This window comes from Cydia fagiglandana, chromosome 15 (assembly GCF_963556715.1).
Source record: "Cydia fagiglandana chromosome 15, ilCydFagi1.1, whole genome shotgun sequence".
Classification (NCBI taxonomy): domain Eukaryota; kingdom Metazoa; phylum Arthropoda; class Insecta; order Lepidoptera; family Tortricidae; genus Cydia; species Cydia fagiglandana.
In genome coordinates, this window is record NC_085946.1 from 17004576 (window position 1) to 17025650 (window position 21075).

The 21075-nt window shown below is 38.7% G+C and overlaps 1 protein-coding gene across 2 annotated transcripts; it reads left to right on the forward strand.

Moving 5' to 3' along the window:
* Positions 1 to 1615: 1615 nt before the first annotated feature.
* LOC134671449 (endothelin-converting enzyme 1) lies at positions 1616 to 19879 on the forward strand. 2 transcript variants are annotated; one of them, XM_063529306.1, is made up of 15 exons: positions 1616 to 1852; positions 5128 to 5224; positions 5789 to 5883; positions 6474 to 6595; positions 7865 to 8045; positions 9053 to 9314; positions 9793 to 10096; positions 10739 to 11032; positions 11405 to 11602; positions 12393 to 12729; positions 12896 to 12944; positions 13015 to 13082; positions 13695 to 13825; positions 17639 to 17803; positions 18342 to 19879. In XM_063529306.1, exons 1-15 carry the CDS (start codon positions 1801 to 1803, stop codon positions 18513 to 18515), a joined length of 2529 nt encoding a protein of 842 aa, XP_063385376.1. In that variant the 5' UTR covers positions 1616 to 1800; the 3' UTR covers positions 18516 to 19879. The 2 variants fall into 2 exon arrangements, with proteins under 2 accessions (XP_063385376.1, XP_063385378.1); XM_063529308.1 differs by lacking the exon at positions 7865 to 8045 and adding an exon at positions 8072 to 8252 and having other exon boundaries at positions 1618 to 1852.
* Positions 19880 to 21075: the final 1196 nt, after the last annotated feature.

The window sequence follows — 21075 nt, forward strand, 5'->3', positions numbered from 1 at the left end:
AACTGTTCCCAGAGATAGGTAGGTTAGGGTTTTTTTTTTGCTACGCCCTAAAAACGAAACTGCTGCCAGAAATAGGTATGATTTTCAGGTAAAACTACTTTTGACCAACATGCTCAGTCAAAAGCAGTTTAGTTTTGTCGGTTAAAAGTTCTTTTGACCAGTTCACACTTTTGACTGCAACACATACAATGGCAATCAATAAACAAAAAAATAAATGTATCGAAATGACAGATTCTAAAACAAAGTCATGTGACTATTTCCATGCATCATTTAAGTTTCGGTCGGCGTATTCTAACTACGATTATCATCTGGATTAGGCTCCCTGTAAAGTGCTCGTAGGCTTTGCAAGAGTGCACCACGACAGAATCTCGTGCGCGAGATATTATCTGTCTCTTTTTACTTCACACAGAAAGTTAGAAATAGACGGGTCGGTAGTCTTACACGTGAGATGCTGTCGCTACGCACTAGAGCTAAGCTTACTGAATTGAAGATGCTTTGAAAAAGAGGACTTTATAGACGTTCCATTATGCATAAAAGCTATTCTGATGACGAAATGTACGATAATAAAATAAACTACTTAACCCAGGTTTTCCAGTGTGCTAAATTTTTTAATCAAATCCAAATGAACGTTATTAAATATTTATTATTCAAAATTATCATTTACCTACAAGTCATTTCTACCAGTCAAAAACTCAAAATTTGCATCAGATTACTTTGCCACACATGTGGATAAAATACTACTTTTTCATCAATTTTTGAATAATCAAGAGAGCCTTTACTAGCTGGTGTGGTGAAAAAATGTAAACGGAATTACGGCCCAATTCGAACAATGTTTATAATATTTACTGTGTTCGTATTTTGAATACAATACTGCTGTAACAATTACTTTAATCTTTATTAACTCAGGGATTAAATAGAAAAGAAGACCTACTTTCTGGACATGCACCTGTAATATATTATTATCTGACCGCCCTGACCTAGTCCGACATTCATCGGGGTAGTGCATAATTTACTTGCAGTGCTTGTACGTTATGTGCTTCCTTCCGTTATGTGTTAGGAACAGCGTCAGTTAGCAGTGTAACGCCATACAGTACCTATACAATTTGCATAAATAAAAAAAATTATATCTGGGAGACCTAGCTTTGCTCGGAAAACATATAAAAACTCACAAATGCGCGTTTTCCCAGAGATAAGAACTAGCTAGATCGATTAATCACCCTGGAAAACCCCCATATAGCAAATTTCATCGAAATCGTTAGAACCGTTTCCGAGATCCCCGAAATATATAATAAATAAACAAGAAATGCTCGCTTAAAGGTTTTATGTATATTTTTAATAAAATTTCATTAACTAAACTTTTAACGGGCAAGACTGAAAAATATCATTAGTGCCTCGTCGAGTCATCGCCAATCCCAAAAATTCTGTACAGAAAAAAGGACAATAAGATAATGTTATAAAGTGGTAGGTATTATTGAGACCGTTGCCCTTAATAAAGGGTAAAGGACAACCGAAAACAAATCTATAAATTCGATCGTCTTTTATTTGTCTACAAATATGTCCCAATCATCGGTCAACGAATGGACACACTACATAACGGCCTACGGAAGCCACAACAATTCAGTAGCTGAAATGCTCTGAAGCCGCTCGGTCTGAAACTAAAAACTAAAAAAAAAAAGTTACTGGCCGCTTAGAGTAACTTTTTAAACCATTCGATTTTTGAATGATGTGTCGCGAAGTTTTGAATTGTAGAACGAGCGAGAAACTTTTACGAGTTTGTGGGAGCGGGGAGAGTTTTTAAAAATGAATGCGTGGCCCGGTGAAGGGGGGGATGTTATGGGTCCCACGGTTACCAGTAAGTTTTACACTCTTTTATACATTACCTACTAGGCCAAGTATCCACAATTTTAATCGAAGCTAACTACATCTGGAGCGTTTTAAACTTAAATTCCGATTTCTCTTTTGAGATACATTTTTGAATTTTCTGAGTCCCTATTACCTACAACTCCTACAAGTCATGACATGACATGTGTTTATGTGTTACAATATTTTGTTATACACAGGAGTGAAACTTATTTCTTTTATAGCTTAACAACATTACGGGGCAATCAAAATTTATTCAATTGTTTATCTTGTCACGTAATAATTTACAAGTAAGGCAACAAAGTCCCATAGATACATATTATACCGAGTGTGGCCTGTACCACGAGCAAATAATTAAAACATAGATTGTACTCTTCAAACGGTGACACTTTTATTCAACAACTTTAAAAAATTATGAAGTATTTAGACTTCCTATTTTTCATACAAAATAAATATTATCTTCAATGGACGCCATCGCCACACCATATCATTTGTGATTGACGTTGCTTGTCATGCCTTAAACATAACAAAATTCGCAATACATTGCGCCTTAGAATAAACTTAAAAGTGTATTAGAAATCAAACCACAAGTTATTTTTAAAAGTTGCTGAACAAATGTTGGTCAGTGTGAAGAGTACAGCCTACAGTTAAATTTTTTGCCCTTATTACAGGCCACACCCGGTATACCATACTTACAGACTAACATGCATACCTACAAAAAAAGCATTAATCATTTTGATGACACAACAGTTTTTTGCTGCCTCTGCGTCACCTGTTCTAGTGTAGGATACGGAAGGTCCCACGGAACCGCCAAAATATACTCCCTGCGGCCAGAAGCCCGCGCTCGCAGGCATTTCAATTGACAATAAATGTTACTGGAAGTTGTTATACTAGTATATAATGGGTTATACACTACATTTGATTGTACAATCAAAGTAAACAAACCATCAACAATCTAAATCTGGCGGCATTTCCGTTGATAAGCGCTCGACTGCAGCCAAATGCAAATTCGCGAAAACTTACCGGCCAAATCGTGACTCATCACACTTTTTACTTATATTCCACATAGATAAACTCTGGAGATATGTCTAATTTATAGTTTAAAACGTTTAGAGCTACCACCATGGAAAATATCGGACGTTGCTTTTGTGAATTAATTTAAATAATTAGAATTGCAAGAGCTGAAATTGTAAAGTTACATATGCAGTTAAAATATGTGTAGTTTGCTTGTGAAAAAAGAAATATGGTAGGTACATATGGTCCGCTAGGGTTCTGCACCCGAAAAATATCATGCCAATAGGGAGGCTGTCATTAAACCTTCGCTATACGTCCGCTTGTAATTGGGCTTGATCTCATAAAAGTTATTTACGATACAAGTGCGAAAAATAGGAAATTCGCACGTGTATCGTACAACGTTTTACAGTACATATGGCCCTTTAAACTCAACGTAGTTACGTAATGTGCTTATTATAGCACCAGATGTATTGTAAAAAATAATAAGTAAACAATTGGCACGTTGACGGAACGCATATGCAATTATGCATTTCTTCTTTGTGCCGCTATCATAACTTACCAAAGGAGAACAAATTAAAAGATTTGCCTCTCTTATGCGTAAAAAGTGCGGCAGTCCGAACAGTCTCCTGGCCGCTGTTTTGTCTGATCCGGCCAGCAAATTATTCAAACACTGGAACTCTATTCATTTAGAGTCCAGATGTAATACATATTTATAAGTAAGTATATGTAAGACTTGTAGTTTAATGTTTATTTTAGGTATATGGATTTTGTCTTCGTTACTAACATAGTCGTAAGTTTTGTGTAATACTAATAACCCTATGGACAACAAAGTCTGAAATAAAGAAATACAATACCTACAATACAATTAAAGCTACTGACTAGTAAGAGAAACGTGATGTTTTCGGTAGGTATTACCATCTCAACACATTTTTCGCGACAAATAATATAACTTTAACGCTACTTATATTCACGAGTAATCAATAAGGTTGCTTTTAATAATATAATAGGCCATAATAGCCAATAAACGTCGTTGCTGGCTGTGCAGAAAAGTTACCAGAAACCATAAAAATACGATTAACATTTCATAAAGCTCTGCCGTCATAACTCTATTCTGTACTCGCTATTTCCTTGAACCGTGAAAAACTTAAGTACCTATATAAATGTCGGCGACCGATCGTAAGATCAGGCATATCGTGAAACGTGAAAATCTTTAACTCTTTCCCTGAGTCAACGGAACCCCGCTACGCGGGGCTCCTATTTCTGGGGAGTTTGCCCTTCGGGCATCTGAAGCAACCTAACGAACCTATCCTACCTATTAATTGGTTTAATGTAACTATGGTCAAAACATTACACAGGAACATTACGATCTGCCTGATCTTACGATCGGCCGCCGACATAAATATTATCCGAAGTATCCATATTAGTAGGATGGTTCTATCTAATTTGCATTTTGTATTACCTTTATGTAATTGTAGAACTAATATCTACTACAACCTATTACTGGTAATATTAATAGTGACCTTTATTAAATAAATAATATAATTAAACTAACTAAAAGTCCGTAATACTAACAAAAAAATTGTAGAACATGTACTTTCATCGATTTATTGGAATATGTCTCATAATATCATTAAAGTGGAAATAGCACCTATTTACAGCATCAAAAAACAAATACGTTAAACTCACAACTGTTAAAGCATAATACACATTATTACATTGCAATCTGGCGGCTATGTTGTAAAATCTTCTGTCACAAATATAGTTCAAGCAAGTTTGTCAGTAGAAAAAGGTGAGAAATTCAAATTTTCTATGTGACGATAACCCTTTGTGCCTACATTTTTTAAATTTGCCGCTCTTTTCTACTGACGGAAATTGCTTGACAGAGTATAGTCCAATCAGTTTTGGCAAAAATTTACAAGCTTTTATCGCTGATTGTACTTTTCTTACGACAGACAACTAATAGTCATCGAGATCTAAGAACCCCTAACACAATTAGGTTGCGTTGTTTTATCACAGAGTTCATATGGCCACCTCCTGTCTCCATCATCAGATCAGCTCGATTGTACCATACCTAATATTGCATTGTCATCCGATTTATACATGCATGCAAAATTTCAGCTCAATCGGAAACCGGGAAGTGGACCAAATTTAACTTGCAAGATTTGATTACAGACAGACAGACAACCGAACGGTCAGGTGAAAGTAAATAAAAGCTTGTAAAAATAATCTAGAATCGCGTTTCTTAACTTTCAGGAACGGGAAGCGCCAAGACCACTACACCTCCGTTGAAGAATGGGAACGATTTGCGGGAGTCAGGATACCTGATCGCCGTAGGCTCGAGAACAGCCAGGTACATTTCAGGGCATAAAAGGTTACCTGATAAGGCCAGACTAGAGTCCGTCTAAGCTAACTTTGCACCGATTTGGACTACAAAGTGAGGTAGTCATATATTCCTCATCATATATTCATAGAAATATAACATTAATAACGACGTCACCACAGTTTGTCGCTACAAATACCGTTCTTGCTTGATATAACTCTAGCCAAGATGACATCTTTATCGTCAAAGGCCAAATAAATACTTTATTCTCTTGAGAAGTCAAGCTATTGTAATATTGTGTAAATTCTAGCAACTGTCCCGTCTCACTCAATTCCTATCTCCCCTAACCCCGACTATGGGGTGAGCTGGCATTTCCTATTATTTTATATATCTATCGTTGAATCTATGAACTGAAACGACAGATTATCATTGTAAAACTAAAGTTTATACTACCGGACACTTTTCAAGATAAATCAACGTGCCATGTAAAAAAAAATACTTTTATTGAGGTTAGAACTTCGAATTTGTCCCAATTCACCCCATTTTACGGTACATTACATAATACAATAAGTAAAATGCTTTTAATTTTTTCAGATTCAGAAGAAAACACCAAAGCAAAATGCTTTTAATCATGCTGTTAGTGCTTCTACTGCTTTTACTGTGTATAGCCATTGTTATGACCGTTCTTTGTGAGTATTGGACTTTAATCTACAATGTTAAATATTTGTGGGGAAGACCGGATATAAATTATGTCAAAGGGCAGGAACTTTCGTATTTGTATAGGTACACCTGGGTCAAACTCATTTTAGAAAAGGTCACTTCTGCGGACAATACATTAAAAGTTAATGACTCTGGTACTTAGATATCCCGTTTTTCTTATTTGAGTATGATGTACTTACTGACAAAATGTGTCCCGCCTGTAAAGTTGCCGCGTAAAAAATTGCTTTAGATTCTCTTAAATTTGCAATGTCTGGAAAGACGCGAACGAATTTGCTATAAAATGTGTATCACCCACCTCCCTTAGACACAGTCAGAAAGGAGTAGCTTTATTCCTTCACTTCTACCGACCTTTTGTAAGTGGAGTATGTGTATTATGTACAAACTAATACAAACGCTCGAGTTAAAAGCGACGAAGGTGCTTGTAGCCGGATTTCCCTCGTAGACGGTATTCTCCACATTGATTAGTTAAATGGAACACTCCTTAGTTTTATACTGTTACTAAATGTATGATAAACAAATCCCATTATGAGAATAAGTATGTTGCTATTTGTTGTTTTAGATATTAAACAAAAGCGACATAGGCCGCCCAGGGTCTGCGAGACCAAGGAGTGTCTCCGTTCTGCCGCCAACCTTGCTCTATCTATGGATACCTCTGCAGATCCTTGTGATGACTTTTACAAGGTATGTAACTATGTAATATTATATTAGGTATAATTATATCCTGAACAGGATCTTATATTCATACAAGATGTTCAGTCTAGTCGAGCGGTCGGCAACAGGCAAACCTCCCTGGCTATTTTGTATGTAATATTGACAAATGACAATGTCTGATAAAGTCATAAATATTAACAAAGTGCGGCCCGCATCCACTTCATTAACTACTATATGGCCCTTGCCTGTTAAAAGGTTGCCGACCGCTGCTCTAGTCCATTGTATTGAGACGGAAGAATATGACCCTGATTGACACCTCACTAATTTTGTACCTAAGTTTGTAGTTTTTTAAGAAGTTCAACAGAAAGTCGAGGCAGAAACTCTTTGTTTTACTTTTGGTTCAACTTCAGCCAATTCAATGGCATTTATAAATATTTAACCATAGAGGTAGTTAATTATATTATTAAATTCATCATATTCAGAAGGTATTAATTTGTTAGTCGCTTTCCTGGGTCAATAAAATATTTTATTCTCACAAGACCTAAATCAAATAGCGTGATGACTAAGGTTAACCACACATCAAAAGTAATCACTTTCAAACTACTGTTCTATAATCCAGGTAGCCTATCATTACTGGCGTCCTAAAAACCCCGATATCAAAGTAAACTTTATCGACAATGTGTACCGACATGTCGTGTGACATGTCCGGCGTGTTCGATAGATGGCCTAGATAACGTTGCATGGCATTATTTATGAGCCCTGTAATAGCATACATTATATCTATTATTTTAGCGCTGTGAAACTACATAAAGGCGCCTTTTTAGGGCTTGTGCACGTGAGATTCGATAGGGGGGTGGGGGGTCACGAGAAAATCACGACAGATCACGTTGGAGGACGGGTATAAGTATTTTTCTACAAGACAACATACCTACCACATGAGTAGATACTTTTTTTCGGTTTCATAAAACATAAATCTTGACTCCGCACTTCAAAATAGCGAGTTTATTTTACGAAATTTTACCGGTTGGATTGAAAAATTTCAAAAAAATACACGTGAGGTTATGTGGGGGAAGGGGGTAGCCAAAAATCTCACCAAATATCACCAAGAATTGTGTTAATGACGAGAGGTAGTTATGAGAAAAAAAATGCACAAGCAACTCCACATTCAAATATATTTCATTCATCATTGACCATGAACATAGCCCGCTTATTGGCAAAGAACGTAATCTTCTGTTCTTATGAACATCATCATAGAATTTGTCTGCTGTCCATTGTCAGATAAAATCTACCTGCTTTCAGTACGTTTGCGGTAACTGGGCCGTCGACCATCCGCGCCCGGACGCGTACCGCTCCTACGACTGGTTTCGAGACAAGCAGACCAAGGTGTACACCGTCGTGAGGGACTTCTTGAGTGGCAACGGCTCGGGACCCCGGCCTGTGCAGCAGGCGAAGGATATGTATGCAGCTTGTATGGACACAGGTAACCTTAGCTAATCTATATTTGAGTACGTGTGTGGTGACTGGGCAGTAGACCACCCGCGTCCAGACGCCTACCCCTCCTACGATTGGTTCAGAGACAAACAGATGAAGGTTTACGCCGTCGTGAAGGACTTCCTGAGTGGCAACGGCTCGGGGCCCCGGCCTGTGCAGCAGCCGAAGGATATGTATGCAGCTTGTATGGACACAGGTAACCTTAGCTAATCTATATATAAGTTCGTGTGTGGTGACTGGGGAGCAGTGGCGACGCGTCAAACATATCCATAGGCAAGCCGGGGCTAATTTGGCTTACCTATTTCCTTTACAACTCTGCTCAAACGTCCAAAAACAGGCATGCCGGTGGGAATCGGCTTTTATGGACGCACCGCCACTGCTGGGGAGTAGACCACCCGCGCCCGGTCGCGTACCGCTCCTACGAGCTACGATTGGTTCAGAGACAAGCAGACTAAGGTCTGCACCGTCGTGAGGGACTTCTTGAGTGGCTCAGAGCCCCGGCCTGTGCAGCAGGCGAAGGATATGTATGCAGTTTGTATGGACACAGGTAACCTTTTCTAATTTATCTTTAAAGTACGTGTGTGGTGACTGGACAGTGCGCTAATACATACGTACGCTACGGAGCGTTAACCTATTAGTTCTAAATGTGGTTCTAATAGTCAGATAATTCAGTTTTCGATAATGGATTAATGGACTTTACATTTAGTAGTTCCACAAAGTTCTCTGTAGGTCCTAGTCCTAGCATAGTGTGGTCAATTACCTAATCAATATTTTAAAAGCTTAACTGTGTCTATACAATTCATAGTTGCGGCAATTAATCGATTTTTATGTATAGCTTATTCTATCTAACTGAGCATTTATAAGCGGAAACACATTTTACGCAGACCTTCTTGACAGTTTTAAGAGAAGATTTTTTACACTCGCTTTGCTTTACCGAACCTTTGACTGAACCTAAATATTCAGTGCACAATTGACATAGAGCTTCTCTTCTTACAGAAACCCTGGACAAACTCGGCCTTAAACCAGTCATAAAAGTGCTCGAAACCCTAAACCTCCCCCCGTACCCCACTTTCGTCAATATCACTGAAGACTTCGACTATTCCTCGTATAGCTTCGACTGGTTGGAGACGGTGATTCAGGTGAAAGTGAAGCTGGGCATGGATGTGTTGATCGGGTTTGACATATTCACTGATCCGAGGAATTCTTCGGTGTATAGGCTGGTGATGGGTTCACCTGAGACTACTAATCCTTTTCCTAGGTAAGTCAGAATTACGAGTTCTTATTTAATTAATGCAGTGCCACAGTTCCACACTAAACAGGGTAGTTAGTGAGTGAGTACAAGCCTCTTGACTATTTATGTAGGTATAGTCGGAATCATTCTAGTTAGGAAGAAAATACGAAAAAAGAAGATGAAAGGTTGTGGCGAGTATTTTATACGTTGTCGAATTAACTAAGAGCAATTAACGTCTGCTTGATTAATTGTTTGTTATTGAGGGTTCCAGTATAATGTTCCGAAGATATAAATCATAATGATAAATTTATACCTATGGGTTTGTGTTTGCCACTTTAGATATGGGAGTTCTGAGTGTTGAAATTTTTTTTTTTTTGCAAAAGCAAAAGGTTTATTACCAATTATAAATTTTCCAATACATGATTCGGATTTTTATCGCTAACCCACATTTAGTCCATCCTTCTCATTTACCTTATTCGTTTAAAGATACCATTTCGTCTTCCAGTGTACATAACGAAAGAAAACGTCACGCTGGCAAGAAAAGCCAAAGACTTGGTATCCCAACCAACCCTAACAAGCCAGATGACTCCATCCTATTCAACAACGAACATTACTTTGAAAGTATGGAGAAATCGAGCGACGAGAATAAGCACGCACACATTTACAAAATATTTTACGCAGAACTTATAAAGCTGTTTGTTTTGGAATCTGGCGGCAATGATATCACCAAACTTAGCGAAACTGAACTTGATCAGAACATATTTTTGACTGCCGATGAATATTGGTCTATCAATAGTGATCTGTATCAGGTAAGTCTTTTAAATATTAATATACCTATTTGATTATGAGTTGATTGAAGATTTCCAAAACTTGCATTATTTATTAAGAGGTATGAGAATTTTAACATAACTTGTGTAGGTAGGTACATACTAAGTGAGGAATGGATCGATAAGCAATTGTTGATTCTAGCCTACGTCACCTGAATACCAGTAGGTATATTCTGAAATAGTTCCACGTAGACGACTAAAATAAAAGCGTATCAATCAATAATTTGTGTCGTTGCCTTCAATAAAGGTACTTATTGGTAACTCATAAAATAATCAGGTGTCTTCGATTCTTTCAATGTCTACAAATTAAGGTAAATGTCATAGAGCTCGACAGACTTACTAATTATATTAACTATAGTCGCACCAAGAAAAGTCTGCAGCGGATTTGATAGCCCACGCAGTGTACCTAAGTGTTAATTATTTATACGTCATAATTTCATAGAAGTTTCACGTTTAAAATTACACTTGCACTGCGTGGGCTATCAAAATCGCTGCAGACTTTTCACGGTCTGACTCTAGTTCGTTTTCGTCACCTCTATTATTAGAAATTGTATTTACATTAACAACTATTCGGGTCGTAGAACTAAAACTTCTATTCCTTTTTAATTCTAAGCTTTATTTCAGTTAGAATCTGATAACAGTACAATGTCTGACGAAGAATTATTCTCAAATATACCAGAATTCACTGTAGATGAAATCCAAGCACACACAGATGCTGTAGTAGAGAGCAACAATGCTACAGCGTCTCCTATTTGGAAACGATATTTGGAAGGAGTTTTCAATATCAGTAACGTTGAGCTCGATTTCAAAAATGACAAGATTTTGGTGTCTGATGCTGATTTGAAATATATGGCGCTGATGTCGGCGTTGGTTGCTAAGACACCACCAGTTGTATTGGAATTGTATGTTTGGATCAAGGTATGTTCAATTGTTCAAGCACAAAACTATTCAGATAATACCCTCCATTTCGCTATATTTATATTTGTCCACTACAAAATTATTGACTGGAAATCGGATTTAAATAGGAGAGTTGTAGAATATACGAATTAAACCAAACTTCTCATTTACTACCCCCTATTTAAAATAATTCTACAGTCCCATTTGGTTTTTAATTGATGTTTGACAGAGGACTACACTCCAGGGCAAAGTCGCAACGCAAGTCGGTTTATTCCGGGAACCGAATAAAGATTGATTAAATATATAAGAATGTTATTGGCATAAAGGGCAGCGCAAAAGAAGGCCAATTAAATCAGATTTTTTAACAATATTTCATGACGAATTTTTTTCTAGGTGATGGAAGTAATGTCCGTTCACACAACATCCGAAATCCGTTCTCTGTTTCAACGTTCATACGACGCAATGCACCCGCACCGCGCGGCCCCGACGCCGCGCAGCCTCATGTGTGCAAGCGCTGTTAATGACCTGATGGGCATGGCTGTGTCCTACGCCATTGCTGACCCTAGCTTCTACAACGTCACTAAACCCAAGGTATCCCATCCCTAGTCTTTTATGTTTTAAGACTATTATGTATTGTACCTTGGTGTCTGATTTTATATGACCCAAATGTCGTGCTTGGTCTACAAATCAGTTCACAAGAAAATATGTAGATACTGATACTGGCATTGTACTATTAGTCCTAAGCAAAGTTTAGATCAATCAGCAGAATTACATTCTCAGCTCAATTTATTATTACTCGTATTTCTTAGATCATTAAATAACGTAGGACTACTAGACTTCTCTGATCATTACCTACTTAACCTAAAGGTTTACCTAAGGGTTATCTAGAAGAGATCGCTCCTTAGCGATAAGGCCGCCTGTTGTTTGGATACCTTTGTCTTCATGCATTATTTGTGCTTTCATGTACATTTATTCTGGACCCCTATTCGACAAGCGACGTTTGACGTATCGTGTTGATCTCCCGTTGATGTGGGAAAAATCATAAGTTCTCGAATACGTACAATGTCAAAATTTGACATTAACAATCCACAGTTAGGGTGACAAGCAAACCAAACCGAACCACCCTTAGTTTAGAGTTGAGTTTGGTTGTACCAAATGATATTATCCACCGTTGATGGAATCAACACTCGGTATGCAATAAAATCAACTGTTGATTTGACGTGGATGCGAAATCTGACAGTTGTACATGTCGAATTTGGCCCCTGAGGTTGTGCAATAAAGAGGATTTGTATTGGATTGTATTGTACCTATTGTATCATTATATATTTACCACATGACCAAGAGATATAAACTAAAAATACAAAAAAACCTTTGCTTACAGATTAAAACCATGCTCCACGAAATGAAGAACGCTCTATCCCACCTAGTTGGACAAGTCAAATGGATGGACGACGACACGAAGCTAGCGACATATCAGAAGATCATCCAAATGAAATCACTCATAGGCTTCCCCGACTGGCTGCTAGATGAAGGAAAACTAGAACAGTATTACGAAGGCGTAGAAGTCAATGTGGACACACATTTGGATAACATGATAAATATAATACAAGTAAAGATTAAGAAGGCCCTGAATAGGTTTAGAGGTGGAAATAACTTCACGTGGGCTACTGATCCTACGGAAGTTAACGCTTATCATACTTTTCAAGAGAACACTATAAGTGAGTACAGTAGTACAGTATACGAGTATATTTGACTTAAAAACAAGTTTAAAACAAAAGATCTCATCAGATCAGCATTTGTACGTTCAAATGCCTTTTGACTCTTTGGCTTTTGTCCACAATATGTATAATTAAATTAAATTCTGTTTTAAATTTTTGGACGCAGCTATACCTCTTGTAATGTTGCAATATCCATTCTTTGATTTGGGACTAGAGTAAGTATTAATCAATAAGATTTGTTGTTGCTATAACTAACAAGACTAGTAACATTAATCAATTTTACAGCTCACTCAACTATGGCTCGCTTGGTACTGTGCTGGGTCACGAGATAACTCATGGATTTGACAACTTTGGTGAGTGATTGTTAATTTTATCAAATCATTCATATACCAATATGTATTTCCAATCTTCTTAAGGTACTATTAATCATCGCCTTGCTAAGCTAAAATCAGTATTTTACATGAAAAATGAATGCGAACACGTATCTTGAAATCTCAATCTGCAAGCTAAATTTTCACGTTCATTTGTTTTTAAAATTCACTTTGATTGAAGCTTTAATTACCTACTTAAAACTCGGAGTAATTAACAATGGAGCCGCCATTAACAGGCGTTCCCCTCTGTCGAAAATAGGCGGCCAATGGTCAACCACATGTCAACCATATGTATGGACTGACGTTTATCTGACATGACGTACCTAATACATATACATTTGATGTGCCCCTCCCCCGCAAAAAACGGCAGACTATTTTGTACCGAAAATTTTAGACATGGCGTCTCCGTTGGTTATATCCTCTAAGACTTAAAACCATTTTAATGCATCTTTAAATTCATATATTATGGCTCTTTGTTTCTTATCTAATACTTTTCTTTACGGAAAAAGGACTTACCTCGGCTTTATCTAAGGATCTTCTCTTTCTAATAAATACTGTCTTAATTTAATTCACATATTTTTACTTAATCCAAAGGTCGGCAATTTGACAAAAACGGCAATATGCTGGCATGGTGGTCGAACAGCACAGTGCATGCCTTCATTAACATGACCCAGTGCTTCGTGGACCAGTACAACGACTACTACATCCCTGAGTTAGATGAACATGTAAGGTTTTTTGGAGAATACCTAAAGTCAATTTCGAGTAGACCGTCTATCAAGTACGACCTCATCATAGGCCTTTCAGTCTATTGCAGGCTACACAAACAGTGTCAGGCAGGGTGACAACGTTTTTCATGGCTGTATAAGCCAATACGGGAGCGGCAACCACGACCGCAAAACTGGCAGGTGTAGTGTGCCCGTGGCGAACAGATGTCGGGCTGATGACGCTTGACTCGCTTACTTGCGAGTGTCTTAAACCAAGCGTCATCGTGGATTTTACGACCATCGAACACCAGTTTGCGCCACTTATCTCTGTCGTCGGCAAGCTCCTCCCATTTATGAACCGGGATGTTGAAGGAGTTCATGTCTCGCTTGACGCAGTCCTTATTAGGGAGTGCTCCCGGTATTGGTTTTCTATATAAATACAGTACCGGAACCGGGAATTCCCGGTTCTCGTCATACAAACTCAGTACCGGAAGCATTCCCTAGTCCTTATGCCGTAGCATCGGCATCGGTACACTTACTCCACTTACAGAAGTTCGGTAGAGGAGGAGGAGACGCTCTTTCTTTTGACTGAGTCTGATCGAAATATGTATTCAAATACGAGAATTTTGCCCTTCCCAACGACGACGGTCGGACGACGGATGACGGTCTTCCCAACCAAAAATTTTATATGCAACCTAGGTATTTGCTTGACAGATTTTATAGCCTGTTCATTAAATAAAACATAATGCAAAATTTAATCACTTAAACAGTTGGTATCAATTTAGAGCATGACCTTTTCATGAAAGCTTGGAAGCTTGCAAACGTGCAGCCAGTACCCAAGAAGGGTAGTCGTGCTGATCCCTGCAATTACCGACCAATCGCCATTACCTCCATGCTCTGTAAAGTCATGGAAAGGGTACTTAACGGCAAGCTGCTGGCATACCTCGAAGCAAATGATCTGCTCAGTGACCGTCAATATGGCTTTCGCCGAGGTCGGTCTACTGGGGATCTTTTAGCGTATGTCACGCACTGCTGCGGCGAGGCCATCGAGAGGAACGGTGAAGCGCTTGCTGTTTCACTGGACATCTCCACGCAAGTCTCCTTAGCAAGCTTCCTGCATACGGCATCCCTGCTGACTTTTGTAGCTGGCTATCTGATTTCTTGAGTGAACGGTCGATCAGAGTAGTTATTGATGGCTGCTCTTCGGACCTCATGGCCATTGACGCCGGTGTTCCTCAGGGGTCTGTTCTCTCCGCAACCCTTTTCCTGCTCCACATTAACGACATGCTGCAACCCAGCATTGTAGGTTATGCAGATGACAGTACGGTTGTTGAGAGATATTTGGCTAGTGCAGGGGACAGCAGGGAGGATATACGTTCACAGAGAGAGGCCATGGTTGAGCGAATGAACTTGACCCTTAGTCTCGTTTCCCAGTGGGGTGATGACAATCTGGTCACGTTCAATGCCTCCAAAACGCAGACGTGTCTATTTTCCGCAAAACGGAGTCCATTCGACCTGACTCCTTCTTTCCGGGGTGCATCTGTACCTATTGCCGACAGCCTGGAACTCCTCGGCATGGAGCTGAGTTCAGTCCTCAGCTTCGGCAGCTTCATTGAGTCTAAAGCACAAACTGCGGCCAGAAAGCTGGGCGTCCTAAATAAGGTGAAGCGATACTTCACACCTGGACAGCTTCTAACACTTTACAAAGCTCAAGTCCGGTCGTGTATGGAGTATTGCAGCCACCTGTGGGATGGCTCAGCTAAATACCAACTCGCCGCTTTGGACTCAGTGGAGCGCAGAGCCAGGAGGATGATTGGCGACAAGAAGCTAACGGCTAAGCTTCAGTCTTTGGCCCATCGGCGGAAAGTCGCCAGCCTGTCGGTATTCTACAGGTTGCACTTCGGGGAGTGTGCCCAAGAGCTACACGAGCTTATTCCACCGTCCCCATTCTACCATCGGACTTTTAGACGCACGGCCGGTTTCCATCCTTACTTGGTAGATATTCCACCAATTCGCACGAAGCGCTTTGCTTCTATTTTCCTTATGCGCACTGCCAAGGAATGGAATTCCTTGCCGGCGTCTATATTTCCGTGTTCTTATAACCCGGCAACCTTCAAATCAAGAGTGAACAGGCACCTTCTGGGCGAGCTCGCTCCATCGTAGGCCACGTCTACGCCTCAGCTAGTCTGTGGCCATGAGTACCTAAGCCCATTCATAATAAAAAAAATAAAAAAAAGTTGTATACTTAGTATTAATAAGGGGGAAGGAAGTTGCATTTTATTTCCCTTTTATTAGAAGATTCAGTTTGCATTAGCACTCACAGGCTTTTATAAAACGTTTCCCTTGAAGACTTAATTATGTGGTAGATGGTAGTTTGGTTTGTTAGTTTAATACAATATTACAAGTCTCTTTCTGACAAATTTTCTTATTAGGCCAAGAAATAAGAAGTTATAGAGGGAAATGCTAGGAACACAATTTTTGACTCCGTAACTTTGTTTGGACTAGTTAGGAGGTGAACATATCAAAAGTCCCCGGCCGTAGCCCCGGTGCTGGGGGGGAGAGGGGGAAAAGAAGGTCTCATTTTTCGGTTTTTCACTAATATCTTGGAAACTTTGCGTCTTAGCGACATGACTACTGAGACAAACCAAAAGCTGATAAAATTTTTTACAAGTTTTATTCAGTCAAGTTTTTCGATATCTTGAATAGTTTTTGAGATATCCGCTCTTGAAAGTTTATTTAGGGCTTTCAATTTTATCTTGATATCTACATTAGTGAAGCTGCTAGGCCGTGTTTGGTATCATTTTCGTATAAATGGGGGGTGTTAAATTCATTTTTGGTATCACATTGACACCATTCCTTAGAAAAAACATATAAACTTTAAACAAATACCTTTTTTTTTTAATTCCTCTTCACGCTTAAACCGCTCAACCGATTTAATTGTAATTTGGTATACAGATATTTCGAGTCCCAAGACAGGACATAAGATACTTTTTATCTCAATAATCATCCTTTAAAGTTGTGAAATGGAGTATGGGGCGAATTCAACTTCGTCGACGAAACTGAATTCCTGAGGTAAATACTGCTTAAGGTAAAGTTTGAAGTCATGTTAGGTATCATTTTCATCTAAATCACAGATGTATACCATCCTAAATTTCACCTAAACCGGTTCAGCGGTTATTGACTCCTCATACAAACTTCCACCCCACTTTTCACATCCTCAAAAGATGCTTTTGGTTATAAAAACCATCCTATGTCCTGTGTCGAGACTGAAACTATTTCTATACCAAATTTCAACGAAATTGGTTCAGTGGTTTAAGCGTGAAGAGGGATTTTTAAAAATATATTTTTTTTAAATTTGGTTTTACTTCGGAATAGTGCCAATGTGATACCATAAATGAATTCAGCACCCCCGATTTATACGAAAATGATACCAAGCATGGCCTAACAGCATCACTGATGTAGATATCAAGATAAAATTAAAATCCCTAAATAAACTTTCAAGAGCGGGTATCTCAAAAACTATTCAAGATATCGAAAAACTTGACTAGATAAAACTTGTAACTAATTTTATGAGCTTTCGGTTTGTCTTAGTAGTCATGTCGCTAAGATGCAAAGTTTCCAAGATATCAATGAAAAACCGAAAAATTCGACCTTCTTACCCCCCTCTACCCCGCAGCACCGGGGCTACAGCCGGGGACTTTTGATATGTTTACCTCCTAACTAGTCTTAACAAAGTTACGGAGTCAAAAATTGTGTTCCTAGCATTTCCCTCTACAACGTTTTTTGAGTATTCATTTCCTGACCTATATCGTCTTCTAACATTTTCTAAAACAGGTAGACGGCAAGAAGACCCTAGGCGAGAACATAGCCGACAACGGAGGCCTACGGGAGGCCTTCGCGGCGCTGAAGGAGCACCTGCGTAAGCACGGCCCCGAGCCCAAGTTGCCGGGCTTCGAGCATATGAGCTCGGAACAGCTGTTCTTCCTGTCTTATGGAAATGTGAGTAGTTTTCTACTCGCTACTTACTTGTTAGAATCTGTCTAAGCTTTGACATGACAAACTGTGACAGTGCTATTCCTCATGAGACCCAGAAGCAATTGTTTTCAAAATAGATTATAGAATATGTACAAAAAAATATACGCAGGAACTTAGGAGGATAATGCCATCGACCACATGCATTCAAACATTCGTTCGATGGTCATTTTTGAACAGTCAGCATGCATGGATGAGATAGGCAAATTTAAAATTTTGCCAAATAGAAAGTCAAAAGTAAAAATTCACCCAAATTTAAAAATCTATAAACGCTAAAGCAGCGGAGAATGGCTCGAAACGGATAAGTGACTCGCCTCGGCTAGTCTGTGGCCATGAGTAAGCCCATTCATAATAAAAAAAAAATAAAAAAAAAAGTGATTACTATGTTTGCATGCGAATCAGCTTATCATGAAGTCACTGTTTGGTCTTAGCGACCCTTTCTCTGTTTATTTATCAACTTTGTGCGTTTCACAGTAAGTACTTAAAAGTTGTTTTATTCCCACAGCTATGGTGCGGTGTTTCAACAAAAGAGTCCCTAGAAGATGAATTATCCGACGAACATTCGCCACAAGCTCTGCGCGCTCGCGGCGCCCTGCAGAACAGCGCGGACTTTGCACGCGCTTGGCGCTGCCGCCGCGGCAGCCCTATGAACCCTGCTACAAGATGTGTCATATTTTAACAGACAAAGATAATTCTTGAGTCCAACACACAGAGTTGTTTCTTCTATTACTTCTACTGTTACTCCCCACAAGCTCTGAGCGCTCGCGGCGCTCTGCAGAACAGCGCGGACTTTGCACGCGCTTGGCGCTGTAGGCGCGGGAGCCCCATGAATCCTTCTACAAGATGTGTCATATTTTAACAGACAAAGATAATTCTTGAGTCCAACACATAGACTTGTTTCTTTTATTACTTCTATACTGTTACTCCCCACAAGCTCTGCGCACTCGCGGCGCCCAGCAGAACAGCGCGGACTTTGCACGTACTAGGAGTTGCAAGCGGGGTAGCCCTATGAACCGGATACCGAATATTCGCATCATCCCTGAAAACTTTCAGCCCTTTTGGGAAAAATACAAATGAGAAGCTAAAATGTTATCATTATCATTTTAGAGAGGTTGTACACTAATTAACGTTTTCTGTACCGATTTTATTATTTGTGTTTCTCTATTTTAGACAAACTAAATGGATGCTGTTAAGCAATAATGTGTCAACCCACATTAATTTTTCAATAAGATGTGAACTCTAAAAATGTATGCTTAAAGTTGATATTTTATTGTAAAATGGATGTGGGATGACTCATTTTTGCTAAACACCATCCAAATATCGTTTCAATTAGTCAATCAGTTACAGTATGGCCTAAAGATTAATTGACAAATCATCTATAGATTTTTTTTCTTACTTGCACGTCTCTTAAAAAAGTACAATTAAAATCATAATTTAAATACAACCATATACCCGGGTGTGGCCTGTAACACGAGCAAATAATTAAAACACCTCAATCCTCAATCGGTGACACTTTTGTTCAACAACTTTAAAAAATTATTAAGTACCTATTTAGAGTCCTTATTTTTCATACAAAATAAATATTATCTTTAATGGACGCCATCGCCACGCCATATCATTGTGATTGACGTTGCTTGGCAAGCCTTAAACATAACTAAATTCGCAACACATTGCGTCTTAGAATGAACTTTAAATTGTATTAAACATCAGACCACAACTTATTTTTAAAAGTTGCTGGACAAATGTTGATCAGTATGAGGAGTACAGCCTACAGTTTAATTTTTTGCTCGTATTACAGGCCACAGGCTGTATTATCTTATCTTAAAAATATTCTCCTTTAGTTTTGATAATAAAACTAAAGCGTTTGAAAAACTATTTTAAACAATGACGTCGTAATGGGCCATCTAGTAATTAATTAGTATACAACTGTATAAAGTAGTCAATTTTGTCAAGATTGAAAAACTTCATGTACTTGTACTTTTAATATAGATAATTTTCATACATGTTTATAATATGCGTTAATAAATTTTAAAACAGAACAAACGGTTTATATTTTATAAACTCAATTATTGATGCTTACTTACCAGTTTTTACTAAGTGCCTAGTGTCAACGTATTTGCCCTAGTCAAAACTATGTAGTTTTAACTGAAATTCATTTTGAATAATTAGTGAGAACTAGTTTTCATCCAGGCATCTCGTGAAAGCTAGTTTTAACTGCAAAATCCTAGTTAATAACTTAAGTTAATACTAGTTTTCACCCAGGCAGTTTGCGAAAACTAGTTTTGGCCAGTGAAAACGCGTTTTCATTAAACGATAGGGAAAACTAGTTTGAACTGAGGAAAACGCGTTTTCACGTATAACGGGTTTTTTTACGGTAACATAATATGTTATGTATATTATTCATAATAGAAATAACCCATCACTCTGATTTATTGCTAGAGAAAACATCTGTTTTAAATTTCGCTCCCAAAATCCCGATGTCTGATTGTCAGTGACATGACAGTGACTACGATAGGCTACGGTTTACAACTCCGTTCTTATTTGTAGAGCCATAAGAGCGTGTCACATATTTTTGCGGCCTTCGAAGACTAGCATATTATTGCAGTGACTGTACCGTATTATCATGATACGGGACGGCGGCGGAGGGGCTGCTGTACTGTACTGTTTCTCCATCGCGAATGTTAGTTTCATCCATCTTGTAGTAGTGGCTCCTGATCACCATGAGAAAGTACGCGTTTATACCTGTAATGAAAATAATAGGTAGAGTCAGACCAAGAATAGTCTGCAGCGGATTTGATAACCCACGCAGTGAAAGTGTTATTTTAAACGTCAAACTTCTATGAAATTATGACGTATAAATGACACTTGCACTGCGAGCTGGCTGGGTTATCAAATGCGCTGCAGACTTTTTTTGATCCGACTCCAGTCGTTTGATAATACGACATTTGATAAAAATATAGTATTAAAATAGAAATAATTTTTAAGAAAAAAAAACCGACTTCTAAGGGGCCCGGTGAAAAATTATGGTAGATGGTGCACTATGTAGAAAAGGAGGTAAAACCAGTACTTTCTAGTAGCATTTCGTTTCCGTAAGGGTCGTAGTTCTAGCCTAACCTAACCCACTTCTCTGATTGCAGTTCGGTTCTTTGAGGATCGTAGTTCGAACCTAATCAAACCCACTTTTCTAGTAGCATTTCGTTTCTGTAAAGCCCGCAGTGCTAACCAAACCTAACCCACTT